Raw genomic sequence first — 18,514 nt, 5'->3', positions numbered from 1 at the left:
TCTTTTGGGACAGGCTGTGGCTGACGTGAACTGGATGCTAAATTGACTATGTTTGCAGTCAACTTCTTATTACTTAGGGGCTTCACCACTTTGTATAGTCTGTTGTTGATTATAATTGGAATAGTACTAGTACTACATGTTACTGGAATAGTACTAGTACTACATGTTACTGGAATAATACTAGTACTACATGTTATCCTGCAGAAAACATTTTCAGATTTATCCACTTGTATAGTGCTATCAGGATCAATACCTCGGGGACATGAATCTGTGATATTTTCAACATAATGTCAATACTTGCCTTTCAGTGTGGTCGTTATGTTGTCAGATAGCATCCTGGCTCCGTGTCGGTTTGGGTGGAGACCATCATGCTTCAGCAGGTTGGGCATTTCCCAGAACAAGGTGAAGTTGTCGACATAGGGAATGCTCAGGGAAGTGCAGAGTGGTTCCAGCCAGGTGTGGAGCCAAAACAGTCTGGACCATCTCTCCGCACCCTTCCTGTAGGTAGGTAGAGGCCCAGAGATGACAATCCGCTTACCTGTGCCCATCAGGGTGGAGAGGAGAGTGGTGAAGTCTTTCTGGAGTGCTATCGACCGTCCCACATGCACGATGATGTTGTCGACCTTGGCGTGGCGGGCGAGGATGCCGGGAAGTTTGTGCTGGATGTCACGGACCTTGGCACCGGGGAAGCAGTAGACTTTGGAGGGACCGCTAGGTAAAGGGGGAATGTGGAGGTCCCTTACCATGGAGCTTCCGATGACCAGCGTGGAGGTTGATGAGTCCGAGGGGGGAGAGTCCGCCCTCAATGGGCGCGTCAACTGTGTGGATGGACCAGGATGAGCTGCGTGGGGACGTGGCAGAGAAGGGAACTCCTCGTCGTTCATCAGAATGCTGTAGCGGTTTTCTAGTTGTAGGGGTTGGGCCGGGGCTGAGCTCTGGTGCTTGCTTACACGCCATGGCTCAGGCTGGTGGGGAGTGGAGCTGGTCAGCAGAGCTGGCTGGGTCCTCGGCAGAAGCCGAGGAGAGACAACAGGGACAGAGGTTGTATTAGTGCGTGGTGGGGTGAGAGTATTGCAGGGCACAGTGGAATCAAGACATCCTGAGTGGTCCGCTTTACCTCCCGCTAGCAGGCAGGCTAACTAGCCGTTAGCACAACAAATACCTAGACGTTAGCTAACGGAGCGGAGGAAAGTTTTGCAAACAACGGAAAAACTGCGGCCAGACAGGTCCGGTTAAAATACAGCTAAAACGGTGTAAATAGTTTTAGAGGTCAAAAGTCAAGTTTGAGCTCAAGATTTCTTATGTAGATAAATTGCATCTGATTGCCAGTGTCCTACCTTTAATTAATTTGGCTGGATAACTAAAAAACTTTAAAGTCATTATTCTCAGTTCAACAATCTGGCAAGTTGAGGGCTTTTGCCTTTGTAGGGCAGTATGGCAGTCAGACTTCAGACGTCTACATTCATTTATAACTTCATCACAAAGTCTAGTTCTGGACTATCAAATGCTGGGTACACACTACATGAGAATCAAGCTGATCCTGGGCCAGATTCCCCCTACCGGTAAGGGTCAGCAAAGCCCCAATTGTTTTGATGGTTCTAAAGATTGCACAGGCATGTCTGGGCACATGCTGAGGAAGGCCGCTGCCCGATATGTCTGTTGTGTGGCAATAAAAGTATCAAATTGGAGTGCTGTGCTAGTACCTTTATCTATGATTATTCACTTTTAGGATCCAGCACCCAGCCTTCAAAGCTTTTTAAGTGTGTGAGTTGAGCGCATCCAGTCCTATTTTGTCTAAAGACTATCTTGCCAGATTTTCCTGTGGTGTGAGGTATGTTAAGTGTGAGTGTTTTTACGTCCCCTGATCTGCTCCAAAGTCCATCCTGGCCGCACCGATTTCAAATCTCAAAAAGTAAACATGTTACATGTTGTGATCCAATATCCCGTTGTATCCTGGAGCTTATTCCGCTGATCAGGGGATCACAAAGGGAGAGAGGGGGCAGAGGAAAGCGCTAACAGAGCTAACGGCTACAGTGCAAACAGAGCATTAGTTAGCTTCATGGTTATATCCCGCTTACCGAGGCACCGCAGGAGAGCAGTGCTCAATGTTAACCGTTTGACTGTGGTAACATCCGTATGAACACTGATTTTTTTGGGCTAAATCCTTCCTCTCCGCACACTACAGGAACAAACCTGTTACCTGTATCATTACATTTCTTTATGTCAGGTCTCTCCCATTTTTAACATCTGTTAAGATCTGAAAATTGTTTTAGTGTGGACCAGGCATTAAGTAGGATTAAGTTGCTATGACGTCGTCCATCTTCTGGGACACCATCTTCTCTGGCAAACACAAATGGACTACATCTTAGCAGTCATGTGACTTCATGCCATGAGATCATGTGACTGCCTTGTGTATTAAGGCCAGGGTTACTTCCTGTGCACACTAAACAACTGATGACGGTGTTTGGATAAACACTGAAACGTCTTGTATTTTATATTTTTTAATCCAGCGTTTTTAAATTAAAGCTTTGTTGAGATGTCTGGGTCAATTAAGACATTTTTTTTTTAAACCAGAAAACATTGCTGACCAAGCAACCACGTCATACTGCTCAGTGCTCTGTGCAGCCCAGTCAAGTTCTTCCACACCAAACCAAAGGAAAATAAAGTACACAAAACTATGTGGACAAGGGGTTTCCACTTTTGTCCTTATGTATCTTAAACCTGCAAAGAATTACACTAAATACCAATGCAGAAGGTGCTGAGAGCCACACTTTAGTCACAAGACTAATTGTATCACTCCACATACATTAGATATCTACTGTGCCATTATCATTTCCTCACAGGATCAAAAATAGGCACACGCTTAAGAAATGTGACATATAATCACCGGCTGCTATAGTTAGTACTGAATGCTGTTTTTCAGTATAGCTGCCTCCAGTCAGTGGGCAGAATTAATCTCTTATTTCCTGACAGTTATGTGGGCAGCAGACTCTGGTGCTGCACAGTCACAACCCGAATGGATCTGGCGTTATTAAAGGAAAATTACAATGGGTCTCCTGCCTCACTGAGTCCAAACACTGGAAGGGGGATATCATTACTCCAGCCTCATTTATTTCTTCAAGGAGTCCTGTGTATGGCTGTTTACCAAATGTATGGGAATAAATACTTACCTGTCAGATAAAGAAGATTTTTAGTATTTGGGATTGACAGTCTGCGTAAAATTTAGGTTTATTTTTTGAAGGGACGCGATTTTCTCACCTTTTGCTGATGCCGTGCTGTGAGCTACTAGCCTGAAAACTAATCTGCCAGCCTATGTTTCATATTCTCTGGCAGACACGTCTGGCCCCCCTCCCGTTCACACAGATTTCCAGCTGAAGAGGACCTGGACGGGCCAATCACAACCAGTTATCTCATGTGGCGCAGGTTTAAGACGATGACTGACAGACGAGCGGGATGCTCGAATGCAGTTACAGAACGTAACTTACCAGGTTCACGAAACTCAGGTCAAACCGTCAATCTAGGTGCTCGTCAAATATGAATGAAGATTCTTACTTGCAGTATTGCCTGTTTCTCGCCTCAAATGTTTTCAGAAACACATTTTAGTGTACTGTTTAGCTGTAATTTGAGAATGTTCTGGCCGCCATTTTTTTTCCTGCTTTAAGACAGACCAAGCACTGTCGCTCAGAGCTACATGGTTTCGTTTCTCGGATTGGTTGTAGGTCTACTAGAGCCATTTGGTCTACACCTAGGATAACACCACTTGGACATCGAAAATGACCTGAGAGTTTTGCGTTTACCAACCAGGCTAGTGAGCTACAGTATCAGCAGCAATCATGCTGTGGAGTTTTTGTGTCTAAAGCTTAGCAATCCTTTTTGTGGAACGATAGCCAGCTGGACTTGGTTACAATTCTCCCTCAAGCAAGATACACAAAAAAAATGTATCTGTGTCGTAATTCGGGGGGGTTGGGTTAATCTTCTAGGGATGTTATCTGTAGCGTACTACTGGTTCACTTTCAGTAAGGTGTGTTCGGCCAGAAAGCGAAGGGAATTTTCACATCGCGTCATTCATACACATTTAACCGCTGGGCCTGGTTTATTTTTCCCAAGCGGCCGGTGTCAAATGTCAAATGTAGTGTGCTGGCTAAATAGCTAAGAAGGGATTCACAAGCCACATCTGTGCAAATGTACCTGTACCATCGTAACCTTTTGAATGAACCAGACAATTTCCCTCCTGTCTCTCTTCTTTTTCCTCTTGTCTCTGTACGTTTGGTGAAGCAGATTCATAATGCTGTGGGATACACCGTGAATTTCCACTCGCGTTAAAACTCTTTCAACTGCGCCACCCTGGAACAATCGTCTCTAATCACGTCTGTCTATCGACTTCGGCTACGTTCACACTGTCTAAATCGGATACAGATGTGATTTTTTGTAATTTTACCTCAGTCTCAACAGTCGCATCAGAATTACCACTCACTCATGAACTCTCTCACTCGCCCCTGTTGCCATACAACCCAACTCCTACGTGCTTCCTCAGGTAATATGGGTCGCCTGAACTGAGTGTCCTGCTGCGAGAGTCTTGTGGAGAGGCGTTGTATTTAAAAGTAGCCCATGACATCCTGACATTTTGGATCAAATCTGTTCCAGTGAAGCCATTCAGAATCATGATCCCACCACTCCTGGCTCCGACTCCACATGCGCACACACCTCCGTACAGAAGCAGCAGCCATTGCTCCACAAAAAGCCCAAATAAGACATTTGGCTTTCTTTCTCCTCATGCTCGTTATCATCTGCTCACAGATTTGCTGGCTTCCACCTGCACATCAACTTAGAAAGGAAACCTAAACGCTGACATTAGTGGCCTCCATTTTTACTTCCGTACAACAGCGTGCTGCATGTGACGTCTTTGTTATTGTTTTTTTGCTCATGAGGGTCGGTTCAGGTTCATGACCAGTTCAAACTGGAATCTGATATGGGCCACGTTTAAAAAAGATAATGTGAACAGCCAAACAAAAGATTTCAAAGAAGAAAAAAAAAAAATCTGCATTAGGCACTAAGACTTGCAGTGTGAATGTAGCCTTTAACTGTAAAATCTGCTATATATATTAAGAGAGCAAAGCGGTCCATAACTAGTATGAGAGTGCAACAGAGGATGATACTGGACAGAAACCTGAAGACCCGTCAAGCATTATGACTTCTTAGGTCTTTTTTTTTTTCTTCGTAGATAAAGGCAGATGTGAATTTGAACTACAACATTGATGAATCCCACAGATGTTTTTTAATCTTTCCTACGTGACGTTTAAGAACGGATCTGTTCATGTTTCCTGCCTGAGGCCCATTGGCTTACGCTGCCGCATATTAAGTGGCTGTGCAAGGACTCACCTTTCCTTTCATGGCTCACAGAGTACTGACAGGTTTAAAAGTGAAGAGGAAGAGATGGTTTCATTGGTCATGACTAATACCAGTTTACCACAAACAATACATTTTTTAACATTATTCTTAATTTAAACCTGTTTTTAACTAAAGCACATATTTGATTTTGATGTGCACCATATTCCTGGCTAACATTAGTGAAGATAACATGACAGATATTAATGGTATAATCTTAAAATGAAGCTGTAAGGAGCCTGACATCAGGAAAACATATTTACTTGCTTTAAAATAAGACACACAAACAAGCTGCAGTGGAAGCATTCAGCGTGTACAGTGACCATTGCTTAACCCACCGCAGTTACAGAGGTAAGCGTGGCATAAAAAAGCCCTGGCGTTTCATTATTCATCGGGGTACAGGCGTAGGGTATTACTTATACATTAGAGTCTTAGCTTGTTCTTTTTCTGCTACGAACATTTCATTATTTAAGGAGACAAGTGCAGAGCAGTACAGAGGCCTATGGTAATGTTTTAAAGATCACAGAAATGAGTTCCTTTTTATCAGCTCTAAATATTCCTTTATTCGTCATAGGAATGCACCGATTTCAGGTTTAACATGCAGGGCATCAAAGGAAAAGAATTTTCATACTTTAAAAATGACCTCTTCGGAGACACATACAGTACTGTATATTTGGAGGCTAGTTTGTGCCATTGGTACCTGTCTGTGTTGGTTTTGTTATAAGTGAGCTATTTCAAGTAATTCGCTCCATACTAGAGCCCTGGGAATGTTTTCTTCCCATCCCATTCCGGCCTAGCCTCGTGAGACCGTCCTGATCTGGCGAGCTCCAGTTTTCCACTCGCAGATCAGTCTGGTATCTTGAGATAGAGAACATTTGGAGCCGTTAGCCAAACGACCGGGCCAATCACCGTTGGTTTTGAGGTGGGTTAGGTGGTGATAGACAGATGGTTTATCCAATCAGCTAACCAGTATTTTCAGATAGCGGTAGCCGCTCGCTAATGCTTTTTTTCTCCTGGATCCTTCTTTTGGAATATGGACCGGGAACCTGAAATGGTGCCTTTTAATTCTAAATTCTCGTTACACAAACGGCAAATCTCCTTTACCGACATGTTTGCATGCTGAGCTAACGAGCTATGCTTTGCCTGCAGCAGCAGGGGCGGGCTTGTGGTTGTATTTTCATAAACCCGTGGATCTGATTGGTTGATTTGGCCCGTCTATCACCAACATAGGTGATAGACAGATGGTTCATCCAATCAGCTAACCAGTATTTCCGCCCCTTCCCAAAAGTTCTCCAACGGAAAGTCCCAGATGGATATGCCGAGCAAATGCGACGCAATCCATCTGGCGGAGTCAGGTTAATTCCGGCCCGCTCCTGCTGGATTTCTGACCATTACTGCCCGCTCCTTCAGTGTGTGTGTGTGTGTGTGTGTGTGTGTGTGTGTGTGTGTGTGTGTGTGTGTGTGTGTGTGTGTGTGTGTGTGTGTGTGTGTGTGTGTGTGTGGGTCACTCTCACAACCACAAATTTGATTAATTTTCAAAAGATTGACCATTGATTTTGTGTCTTCTCCTGTCCCACAGGGAACACACATTATTGTACTCTGTAGTATTAATAAAGATATGCGTACCTGTCTTTAATAAATAGATAGTCCACTGGGGAAATTAGTTTTTACATTCTGTACAGGACCTCACAAATGTACATACATACACCTACAGTAAACCTAGACACCTCCACCCCAAACACCCTATAATGCACAGTTCCCCCCCATTCCGTTCCATTGACACCCCTCGTGCACAGCGTACACAACATATAGATAACCCACACATAACAATCACCACTGGGGAGCTTCATTTCAGGATGATATGGCAGAAGGCCCAAAACTCCCGTCTCCAGGCCAAGGCCCTGGATCTGCGTCCTGATGGAAGCAGTGTGTGAAGAAGAGGGAGAGGCCAATGACTGGGATTGTGTGCGATTGTCCGTGCTTTTGCGTTTGGTGGCTTTGCCGTTGAGGTCTGACAGATTTGGTGTGGGATGGCCAATCAGTTTTTGATGCAGTGCGGGAGATGCGGATGTGTTGGTTTCTGTTGGTGGAAGTTAACTGTTGGGGGGAACAGTAGAGCAGAATGAAATTACCTTCTCATGCATAATTACATTCCTACTAGTGCAATTCTAGTGGGGCAACGTGACTTTGTAATCATTTATTTATTATATTTATTGGTTTAGAACATGTGTTGTTGGCTGTGTTTTTTATTTTTTTTTGCTCAGGTTGTTTAATTTTTCAATGTCTTTTAATGCGCTGTAACATATTTTATGTTAGTTCCTGTTGATGGGTACCTTAGGTTGCCATAGAGGAAAGGGGTGAGGCGGAGAGCCCCGGGAAGGGCAAGAGAGAGAAAGAAATATTCAGAACTCTGAGAAAACAAGTCATTCAGTCTTTTTTCTCAAAATTCTGACTTTAAACTCAAATTCAAATAGGTTTTTCACATGTAGCCCCAATCCTCTTTCGTACAAAGCAGTCCTCTACACCAGTGGTTCTCAACCGGTGGGGCCCCCTGGGGGGGCGCGAGTAAGCTACAGCGTGGGAGAAAAAAAAAAGAAAGAATTCAGAAAATAAATGTCTCCCATGTTGAAATTCAAGTGGTTGGACTATAACACACAAACAAATCATCCTCCTGGCGATTTTTTTGTCAAAAACTAATCTAGCGACTTTTACTGGTGTTATTGGAGACTTTTGTGGTGTTTGGAGACTCGAAAGCACGTATCAATCTGCAGCTACTGTGCTCAACGAGCAGCGGGTGCTATGCCATAGGGTATGCCCCCGTCCAAAAGCCCTCTCAGTAGCCTCGTGCACCAGTCCCAGCCTGCAGTCGGACCAGAGAGGAGACACAAACCACTCCTCATAGAAACTCAGATTTCGCTCCTTGCAGACAGAGTGAACGCCTTCACACAAAAACTTGACCTATAGCATGGCCGCATCAGTCGAGGGAACAGCGACATGTTCCCCAGCCTCGCAGACTTCATCACTGATGCAGGCACGTCACACGACTTCTCTCGATTTCAATCAGCGTCTGAGCACCTGTCAGCAATGAGAGAACAGCCACTGACCAAGCGGGAGTGAGAACGGGTCAAATTAATGTCCTTGTTTCTGTTATGAAGATGATCGTGTGTGTGACTCGAACATCTCACATTTACCAACAAAACGTACAGCGAAAGACCGCGCAAAACATTTCAGACTCTACTGCCAACGTTTGTTCATTTTAACATCAATGTACGCTGTAACGATTTCTCATTATATAGTCACTGAAGCCGCTGCTGTTTCAGTACTGTCTGCTCTCTGCAGCGGGCGGGGCTGCTGCTCCATTTCCCCCGCGACTGACGCGCGCACGCACACACACACACACACACACACACACACACACACACACACACACACGGTGGATGCAGGAAAAAACGCAGATGAGGTAATTTGAGGACCGCTATGCTCGTTATTGTAAGTGCAATGATAAGTTAAAGTCCAATAAGTACTTTATCAAACCGTGTGTGTGTGTGTGTGTGTGTGTGTGGCCAGGATAGGACATTAACTAACAATGTAAAGATCAACAAGCCACTGACAGTGACAGATATGTTCATATTTGATTCATTCAATGAATTATAATTTTTTGTCTTAAATCCACCAGCCATTTTCCTATAATACCAAAATTTGCAGCATCCTGAGCCTTTTAAGGTTCCTAGGAAATCTCAGCCCAGAGTAATTAATTAATAGTAATAATTATTATTCTCCCCAAAACAAGTTTCCTTTTTATTTTTAAAGAACTATAAAAAAAAAAAATTCACTGTCTTCTGCAACTTAATTGCAACACACATACAAAAGACACCACAACTTTTATCGCAATTTTTAACAAAAGCTCCCGTGAAATCAGGCATTTTGGGCCGCAACAATCTCAAAAAAGGCAGTGAAATCGTGGAGGGACTGATCTGGTGTGTTTTTTCATGTGTCATGGTGCACATTCACCAGTGTTTTTTTGTTGTTGTGGTGCGCATAGGCTACTCCTGATTCTGTCAGTCATCTCATCTCTTATATGCTGTGTCTCTATGATCCTGTCCTGTCCTATTCATGGTAGCCTACTTTGCCATTGGACATTGCGCCGTCATCACGTGCTGTAGTGGGGGGGGCCCGCCTTGATAATCCTGCATAGGGGCCCGGAGTTGGCTAGTTACGCCCTGACCTCCTGCCCTCTTTTGTCATTCTGGGCAGCATTGATGCAGGAATACTCTCAACTCTGTGACGTCACCTTGAAGATTCTCCTCCCTTTCGCGTCGGCATATTTGTGTGAGGCAGGATTCTCAGTAATGACTGCACTCAAAACGAAATACCGCAATTGTGCACAAAACAAGGATGATTTGAGGCTACGTTTATTAGACATTTTGCCAAGAAATTGGGGGGCCCAACTGCAATGAACCAGCTTTGGGGGGGCCCAGCTTGCAAAAGGTTGAGAACCCCTGCTCTACACTATAGGTCTACATCAAATCTAGTTGAGATCAGGCCATTCAGAACAACCAGCACAGTCCATTAAGACAGCAGTAGGCCTACATTGGTCTTAAATGGCTATATTGGTCTCCCTTTTTTTGTGTTTTACATCACTGGTTTACTGGTTTTATGTGACAGTGAAGGTGAGGATGCAACCGCCACATTATGATATACATGATAACAGCAGGAGGAACTTTGTGGAGCATTGTGGGAGCTGGGGAGCCTATTCCTCAGGGTGCAGAGTGGCATTCAGACACAGCATCAGCAGCTGTTTGAGATTAACCAGAGGCAGACAGCCGTGCTTACTAGTAAAGCTATTCATTACTATACGAGTCTCAGTGGCATCGGATAACCCCAGAGACCCAGCCGTGACCCACACACACACACACACACACACACACACACACACACACACACACACCATGTATTATCTGATTACAGTGCCAGCCAGACCATCGGACATTTACAGAGAGACAAACAGGGCATTTCTCTATCTAACTGTTTCTGTGGACATTTTTAGAAGATGAGATAAAGGTCGATAGAAACAGCTTTTTCAAGCATTCTGTGATGCTTCTGTTTCTACCATACAGACAAAACATTCATGTCTCTCTGCTACCAATTGTTAAAGACTTCACTCCACCTGAAAGCCCCAAAAATAATCAAAATAGCAGGTGTTGGGTCTGTGTAGAAAGCGTTTACCACAGGTTACGCAAGGATCAGAGGAGACAAAGTGAATGCTGCATGTCTCTAGAAATATGTTACAATGGCATTCTAATCCCTTACACTACACACGCACTGCCATGTCCGGGATACACGTTTTATTATCCAGACATGTCTGGGAATTTGCTAAAAAAAACAAAAACGGTCACAACCCATTAGTAACTTCCTGTCATTTTGATGCATGAGTACAGCCCGGTCATTATAACTTGCACTCCGTGCCAGAGGCCAAAGACATGCAGTTTGATTGGTGACTCTAAATCGGCCGTAGGTGTGAACGTGAGTGTGAGCTGTTGTCTGTCTCTATGTGTCAGCCCTGTGATTGATAGTCCGTGAGTGTATCCCGCATCCTAGGGCTGGGCAATACATCGATATTATATCGATATCGTGATATGAGACTAGATATCGTCTTAGATTTTGGATATCGTAATATTGTGATATAACATAAGTGTGATTTTAAAGGCTGCATTACAATAAAGTGATGTACTTTTCTGAACTTACCCGAATGTTCTAGCTGTTCTATTATTTGCCTTTTCCCCACTTAGACATTACGTCCACATTACTGATGATTATTTATCTAAAATCTAAGTGTGAAGATATTTTTGTTTGTCAACCCTAGAATATTGCAGCAATATTGATATTGAGGTATTTGGTCAAGAATATCGTGATATTTGATTTTCTCCATATGGCCCAGCCCTACCGCATCCTGCCAAAAGTCACCTGTGATTGGCTGCGACCCGTATCCATGACCCTCGGGATTAAGCGACTATAGCAAATGGTGGATAGATGAATTGACTCAGTTCTATTACTCTGCTCAAAATTTAGTCGGCTAACTGTACTGGCGTACATGTCTACCACTTCTTTACAAAAGTTCCAAAACAGAATCAGCTCTTGTTTAAGATAACATGGTTAATCATGATCTGCCACCAAACAATGCCTCTCCATGTCGGCTTGTTAATGTCATTGCTCATTTTACGGTTTGTTAAAACAGTGATTGATGTGTGGTCAACATTTTATTTACTGCTGAGGGTATGTTGCCCAGACATTGTCGCTGCTTCATCTTGACTTTTTGGTTTCTTTCTCGCTAGTCTGGCCAAACGGATGTGCATTTCTGGGACAAAGCCAACATCCGTGTCCCTCCCATTCCGCTATTGCCGCAAACTATTTTGCAAGAACTCTGTTGCTGCATCCGGGGCTTAGCGCCGCCCAAGACAGTTTTGATTGGTTTAAAGAAATGCAAACAAGCCGGAGTGTTTTTTCCCCTTATTTCAGAATAGATAGGTGGCCTAGCCAGACCATACTCTAGTGCTGACAAAAATGCTATATTTGCTCAAAACAGTAGAACACTCTTGAAAGATGAGTAGTTTCATATCATGCCATTATTATATTTGCCAACCTCATGAATAATGCCAACAGTTAAAATACAAATCAGGGGACACGTAATTCTTATGTATTTTCTGCCTGAGCCTGTGTTAATTACTGGACCTGCTGTGCTGGAGAGTTTTAGGATTTGGTTTCTCGTGTTCTAGGGTTGTTGGTAATGAAAATGTCCCAACATTCCATGACCAGACTATTGACAGATGAATAATTTAATTTTCAAACAACCTGAACAAATGAGAACTATAGATCGATCTGCTTTTCTGTCTTCGGTCAGCATATTGAGCATTGCAATTGTTAATCCGTATGAAAGGGACATTTGCTACGGTCATGCTTAGTAGAAGTTGTATTTGAACCTGTGTACACATATATGTGTACATCTGCATGCATGCATTTTAGATTCTGAGTATTTGTGCATGCTATGCCTGTGTTGACACAAAGGCATTACCGTCATAATCCCCCCATACCATGACATTTGAGTTGAGCTACGTTTGTGAATGTTTGGCTCTGATACAAAACCAACAATGCTGTGTTGTCCAATCAATCCAGCTCTGCACGAGAGATGTTTCCCTGACCGTGGCACACAGAGCTCTCCACATCAACACAGAGCATGCTGTGTTACCTAGAAGATGAAAAATGTAGGCCCTTCCCTTTGTTGGTCTGGCAGTGAAATCCAACTTTTGATTCTCACTCTTAATCACGTTACATTGCAGTTGCACAAACCTGAGCGTGTTTGGCTGTCTTTGCAGCATTGTTGCTGCTATTTAAACGTGAGGGAACGATGAGGCTTAGAAAGCATTTGTTGTTAATGGCATCTTTGCAGTTCTCAATAGAGTCGGGATGGCAGCTTTGGGTTGTTCTGGCTTTGAAGTTTTTCTCTGTAATGTCTTTTTTTTGTTTTTTTCAGGACAGCTTTCAAAATTCAATTTCCTTCATACAGATGTTTTTTTTTCCTTTGTTCCCTTTGCTTCTATCCCCAGACTCTGAAGTCATCTACAGAAACAGTGATGGCCACGTCATCAAGTTCAACATCCTCACAAACGAAACAGAGATTGTCCTGACAAACACGACATTTGTAAGTAGAGTAGTTTGTCATACTGTATACTAAATTATGAGGATTTCTCATAATGCTGGAAATGCTTTCATAATGATTGACATTGCAGACAGTAAGTCTATCTCTCTGTGCCCTTCTTTCTCTCTTATTTCCAGATAAATTTCAACGTGGCAAAGTATTCTGTCTCCCCTGATCTGAAATATGTGCTCTTCGCCTATGACGTGAAACAGGTACGTTTCTTAACAACCATGAATGTTTTTGCAGTGAGAAAAGACAGACATCATTTCAGATTTTTCACATCTCTTTTCATACAATGTCATACAACCCTATTTATGAGAATGCGTTGCATATGAGCGTCTGCAATCACTCCTGCATGCTGTATGTAACAGATACTCATTCAGATGAATAAAATGTGATGTTTACGGCATCAGTGTCGAGTGAAGTTGTCGATGACAGGATAGTTAATAGGGGAAGATGACGGCACAAGTTAATATGACGTTCGACTTAATAAGGAATTGAAAATAAAATGGCGATGAAATCTGATCATCTGGTTACATTCGCATATTAATAATATTATCACCTTTCAGTGATGATAATTTAATGCATTCAAGCATGCTCTTATTTTGAAAATGCCATGCTAACTGTTGGTACTAGCCGGAGTCAAAAATGATTCAAATTACCTTTTAAAAAGTCTTATCTGAAAAGTTTATAAAAGTATGAGGCTCACCTGGTTGAGCATGCGCCCCATGTACTAAGGCTTAGTCCTTACTCTAACAGCTGCAGGTATGAATCCGACCCTCTGCCCTTTGTTGCATGCGTGTCATTCCTCTCTCTCTCTCTCTCTCTCTCTCTCTCTCTCCCCCTTTCCTGTTTTCAGCTGTCACCTTAAATAAAGGCCACAAAAAGCCCTAAAAAACAATCCTAAAAAAAATCTTGTGTCAGCCCTCCACTCTACGTAACCAGTTTTTACTGTTGTGAAAAAAAACTTCACAGCAACATAAGGGACAAGCAGGAATCATTTGAGACTAAGCAGACTATTGGTTTTTGAAGAGTTACACAATCTTGAGATGTCGTAATAAAAGCAGCCCAGCTGACTTTCCGTTGCTCCTGTCACTCACACCTTTCTTTTACTGTGTAGGAGATGACATTCCACAGTTATAAAGACTAACCCATGCTGAGGTAGACTGTCAGGATTGAATAAACCTCTACATCCTAGTGCTGTAGTGCTTGATACATTTTGACGAGGGCGCGGGTCAGGGGGTGCTTAAAATTCCACCGTGGCCTGTGTGCGACTGGCAGGTCACATTCATTCACTAATAGAGCAGCGGTTCAAGCTTGAACCATAATTACCTGCTAGAAACAGCAAGAAAAGAGAAGATGTAAAATGAGATATGCAAATTGGACCCTCCACTCTGGAAGGGATAAACTGTGAGGATTAGTGACGAGGCGATTAATCAGAACCGATTTGCATAATTTGCATGGACGGTTTGGGTTACAATTTGGAACAATGCAGGAAATAGCCACATGCCCAGTTTATTTTTAGCATAAACTAGGTTATGTTGAAGGAAGAATAGTGCCGTTGGTCTATTTCTAATCCAGTTCCTAAAGATGTTTTTGTAAGCCCTAATAATAGGCCTATGTCACGCAACAGTTAAAGACCGGAAGAGCGTCTCTGAGTGGGGATACAGCTCTTCCAGTTAGCTTTTTACAAAGGCGGAGCCCGATAGATACTGCTGGACCAAGTCTCCCAGCTACCTGCCTGAAGTCACCTCCGACGATATGTGGTTCACATTGTAAATGAACACTCTCAAAATAAAAAACATTTTGAAAACGGCAAAAAAGGCAAAAGGTACAAAACCGTGTACAGAAACTATCACAGACTTCAGTGGTAGAAGCTCGCTCTAGCCGTTTGCGGTTTCACCAAGGGGGTAAGCTTCGCTTCAGAACTCGAACCTCCGATGACGCCATTTTGTTGCTACAAAGGTATCACCTCTTGTTAGCATTCCACTGACCGCCATTTTTTTTTTTTATGTCACTTGACTGCAAATAACTTTACATCTGAAGCGTTTAAAGACTTTTTGTCCGTTGTTTATTTCTAAAGAAACACGACAATGTATAAAAGGCTCCATTACCTTGTAGCTCACGTTATAGCTCCGTAGCAGACGTTTTTATAAAAATAAGCTAACGATTGTGTCATAACCAAGTGACTTACTGTCGCATAGTAGAGGAATTACCGTATAGTACAGGAGAAGCTCGCAGGCAGTTTCGACTTACATTAGCTGTTTAGGTTTAATTACTAATGTTAACTAGCATGTTAGTTAGCAATAATTAGCCTGTGCTTATGTTATCTCCTTACATATACCTACACTCTCCGTCTCTGTAAGATTGAGAATGATTGAGATTTCTCTTGTCACAGCTACCAGAAGACTTACAACTTTCAGACACGTTGCTCACGTCACATTTACGTTGTCTCTGTCAGTTGGAGGCTGCTCAGTAAAGCAAGAGATCACCGGAAAAGTGCTTCTAATAGCCTTCACTGGTCTCCGTCCAGAGCAACGGGGTCTATTGGTCCATTATATATATGTCAATGGGTTTCACGGGTACGGTAAACATTTCTATGGGGATTGGGACCAATCAGAGACATTGCTGTTGTTAGGATTGTGGGTAATGTAGTTTTTCTCCATAAGACCGGGGAAGATAGATGTTTTTCTTAAAACAAGGTTGATTTCATACAGACTTCTAGCTTCTACAGGAGCAGAAACCTTCATTCCACAACCACGTAGCTTGTGGTCAGTCTACCTCGGATGGTGTAGACATTATAGCTGATAATCTAAATCCTCATGGAGAAAGGGACTGTTGACCGGAAGTACTGATTCCCCACTCCGCGTTCCGGAAGCAGGAAGTGTGACGTAGGCCTATGGACTACATTACGGGCTTGTTACACCATCATTTGTAATTTACTTCGCAGGAGGAAATATTTCAGGATGAATCAGTTTGTAAGAAGAGTCTTCAACCAAGTAGCATGTTCCTCCAATATGGAGATCTGCAGTTCTGGCTCTGGACTGGGACCTCGAGAGAGGCTGCCAAAGAAAACCGTTAAAATGTTTAACAAATAATCAAAATAACATAACATAAATTAACCAAAATAACTAATACAGAAAGAATATGCAGCCAATTAAACCATTAAAATATGAAATATCACCAGTCCCAGCCTTGAACAGCCCATACACTAGGTTTTAATGTGAGTCTCCGCTGACTCACCAGCTCGCTTTTAGAACAGGCCGAAGCATAAAGAGCATTGATAAATAAAGATATTTAAATCCCTAAACAAAATGGAGTTGTTGTGTTAATAAGTTTAATTATAGCTCTATAAGTAATGTCGATGAAATAAGAACATTATAAAAGCTAAAAAGAAACCATTCTCACTTTGGAAGGTTCTTAATTAAATCAGAGTACAGCTTTGAATATGTACAGTTGATCAACTGCTAATGACAATGTTTATGTTGTCTGTATAATTTATTTCAGCCTGTGTGGACGCTGCTGACAGCAGTGGAAACAGTGTGTATCTTTCATATGACAAAGTATTTGTCAGAGATGCAAAGACAGCAAGTGCACACTCACTTGTATGCATACAAAAAAACATATTTGGGTGTGCAGCCCTATCTCCTAAATGTTCGGTTCACATAAAACCGTTTTACAAAATACAGTATTTCATCTCTTTTCTGCCCCTGGCAACTAAAACATTTGTCACGTGTAAGGTTTGGTTTAAGCAACTTAAAGCACTTGGTTAAGGTAGAGAATCAGCATGGTTTTGGTCAAATATTTAAAACGTCAAGCATGAGACAGGATGCACTGATTTTTTTTTTCTTCAATTTTCAACCAAAATCTTTCCTTAACTTTAAATCAGCTATAATCAATATCAACTCAGCTTTACAGAGCTTTAAAGTCCGTTACAGCTCATTGTTTAACTGTCTGGTGCACAATTTACTGTTTTAGTGCATTCTTACCACTCTCATAGCGACATATATATATATATATATATATATAAAAGCTCTAAAACATTGAACATCACCTGCTCAGTACAAACAGCAGTAAGAGACTAGCTGGTGAACAAAGTGGAACATGTAGCAGCTAAAAAGACAAATACTTCTTTCATTAGATGGTGGAGACCCAAAACAGAGCTAAAAGAGAGAAAATATCGGACTAAATGAATTATGTTTCTCTGTAACTTCTGCATGTGTGAATAAGCAACTGTTAATACATTTGACATACCATATCATTACATACGTACACGTAGGCCTATCATTGAAAGATGATGTTTTAATGTTGTTTCTGCTGCCACCACGTGGCCAAACAATCACTTACTGCAGGTTTAATAGAATGCTTTGGTGGCCTAAACGTATCAGCACACAGGATGCAGGACATGAAGCCAGGTCTCTGTTCTTTGTCCATATCAGCCACCTGACAGCTTCCCTGTGGCCTCTGGTAAAAGGATGTCACACTTTCTGGATTGGCAAAGATGTTGCCACTGAACTGGTAACAGTATGGTATGGTAACGCATTAGTCTGTGGTGTTGCATCATACTGAATACCGTTCTATAGCTGTTTTCAAAGACAATCTTCTTCTAATTGGAAATATATATTCTTTCTGAGGCATTTCTTCTTTGTGACAGCTCACAAATATGCAAATGAAATTAATTTAATCATCTAAAACACAGGTACAATATGCACAGGTCCTCATTTCTTGTTTATTACCACACAGCATGCTTGCTTTTAAATAAATAACCCCTGTCTCTATAACTCCACACTCCGTTAGTTTGATTGAAATCTGCACTTTGTCTTTGCTATAGTTGTTACCAGCCGCGACACAGTATTGTTTTCACGTGTGTGTGTGTGTGTGGGTGTGTGTGTGTGTGTGTGTGTGTGTGTGTGTGTGTGTGTGTGTAAGAGATTATGGAAAAATGTGGTCCTGGAGAAAAGTACAATAGTGGGACCTACCAGAGAGGTGGTTTTGAGTACTTTGCTAGGTGTTTATATGTCTGATGGAGGCTAGACTTTGTCAATGCGATAGCGTCCTAACCGTGATAGATGCAGTCACAAAATCTTACAGGTGTGAAGTTGAGGTCAAAATAAAGGACAAATTTGAAAAAGGGTGTGGCCCGAGGACAGGGTGCCGGAAGCGTCTGCCCTCGATTTAGCGCCGCGGCTGGTGTGATCCCATCGCAAGACGGTATCTAATGTGATCGGCTAAATCTTTAACAGACAAATGTGAATCCTTTTGTCAGGCAGGTGCCAAAAACTTTTCACACTGCACACTAATGCGCCGTCAGCATTTATCATCATGTCCAATCTTTATGTGTTAAAGGGTTTTGTGTAGCATCTGAATGCAGCAGTGTCAAGACCACCTAAACCCAGACCAAGTCATTACCAAGACCAGAGTGTATTGAGACCGAGA

At 42.5% G+C, this 18,514-nt stretch overlaps 1 protein-coding gene across 1 annotated transcript in view; it reads left to right on the top strand.

The window, feature by feature from the left end:
- dpp10 (dipeptidyl peptidase like 10) overlaps positions 1-18,514 on the top strand; it is a 191,279-nt gene that overhangs the window by 118,676 nt on the left and 54,089 nt on the right. Inside the window, exons 4-5 of the mRNA XM_028591519.1 lie at positions 12,987-13,081; positions 13,216-13,290. Of these exons, the coding sequence (XP_028447320.1) occupies positions 12,987-13,081; positions 13,216-13,290 (170 nt within the window). The remainder of the gene's footprint in view (positions 1-12,986; positions 13,082-13,215; positions 13,291-18,514) is intronic.

Source organism: Perca flavescens, chromosome 11 (genome assembly GCF_004354835.1).
Source record: "Perca flavescens isolate YP-PL-M2 chromosome 11, PFLA_1.0, whole genome shotgun sequence".
NCBI lineage: Eukaryota > Metazoa > Chordata > Actinopteri > Perciformes > Percidae > Perca > Perca flavescens.
Note: the sequence above shows the minus strand (reverse complement) of the source record. Positions and strands in the feature narration are given on the sequence as shown.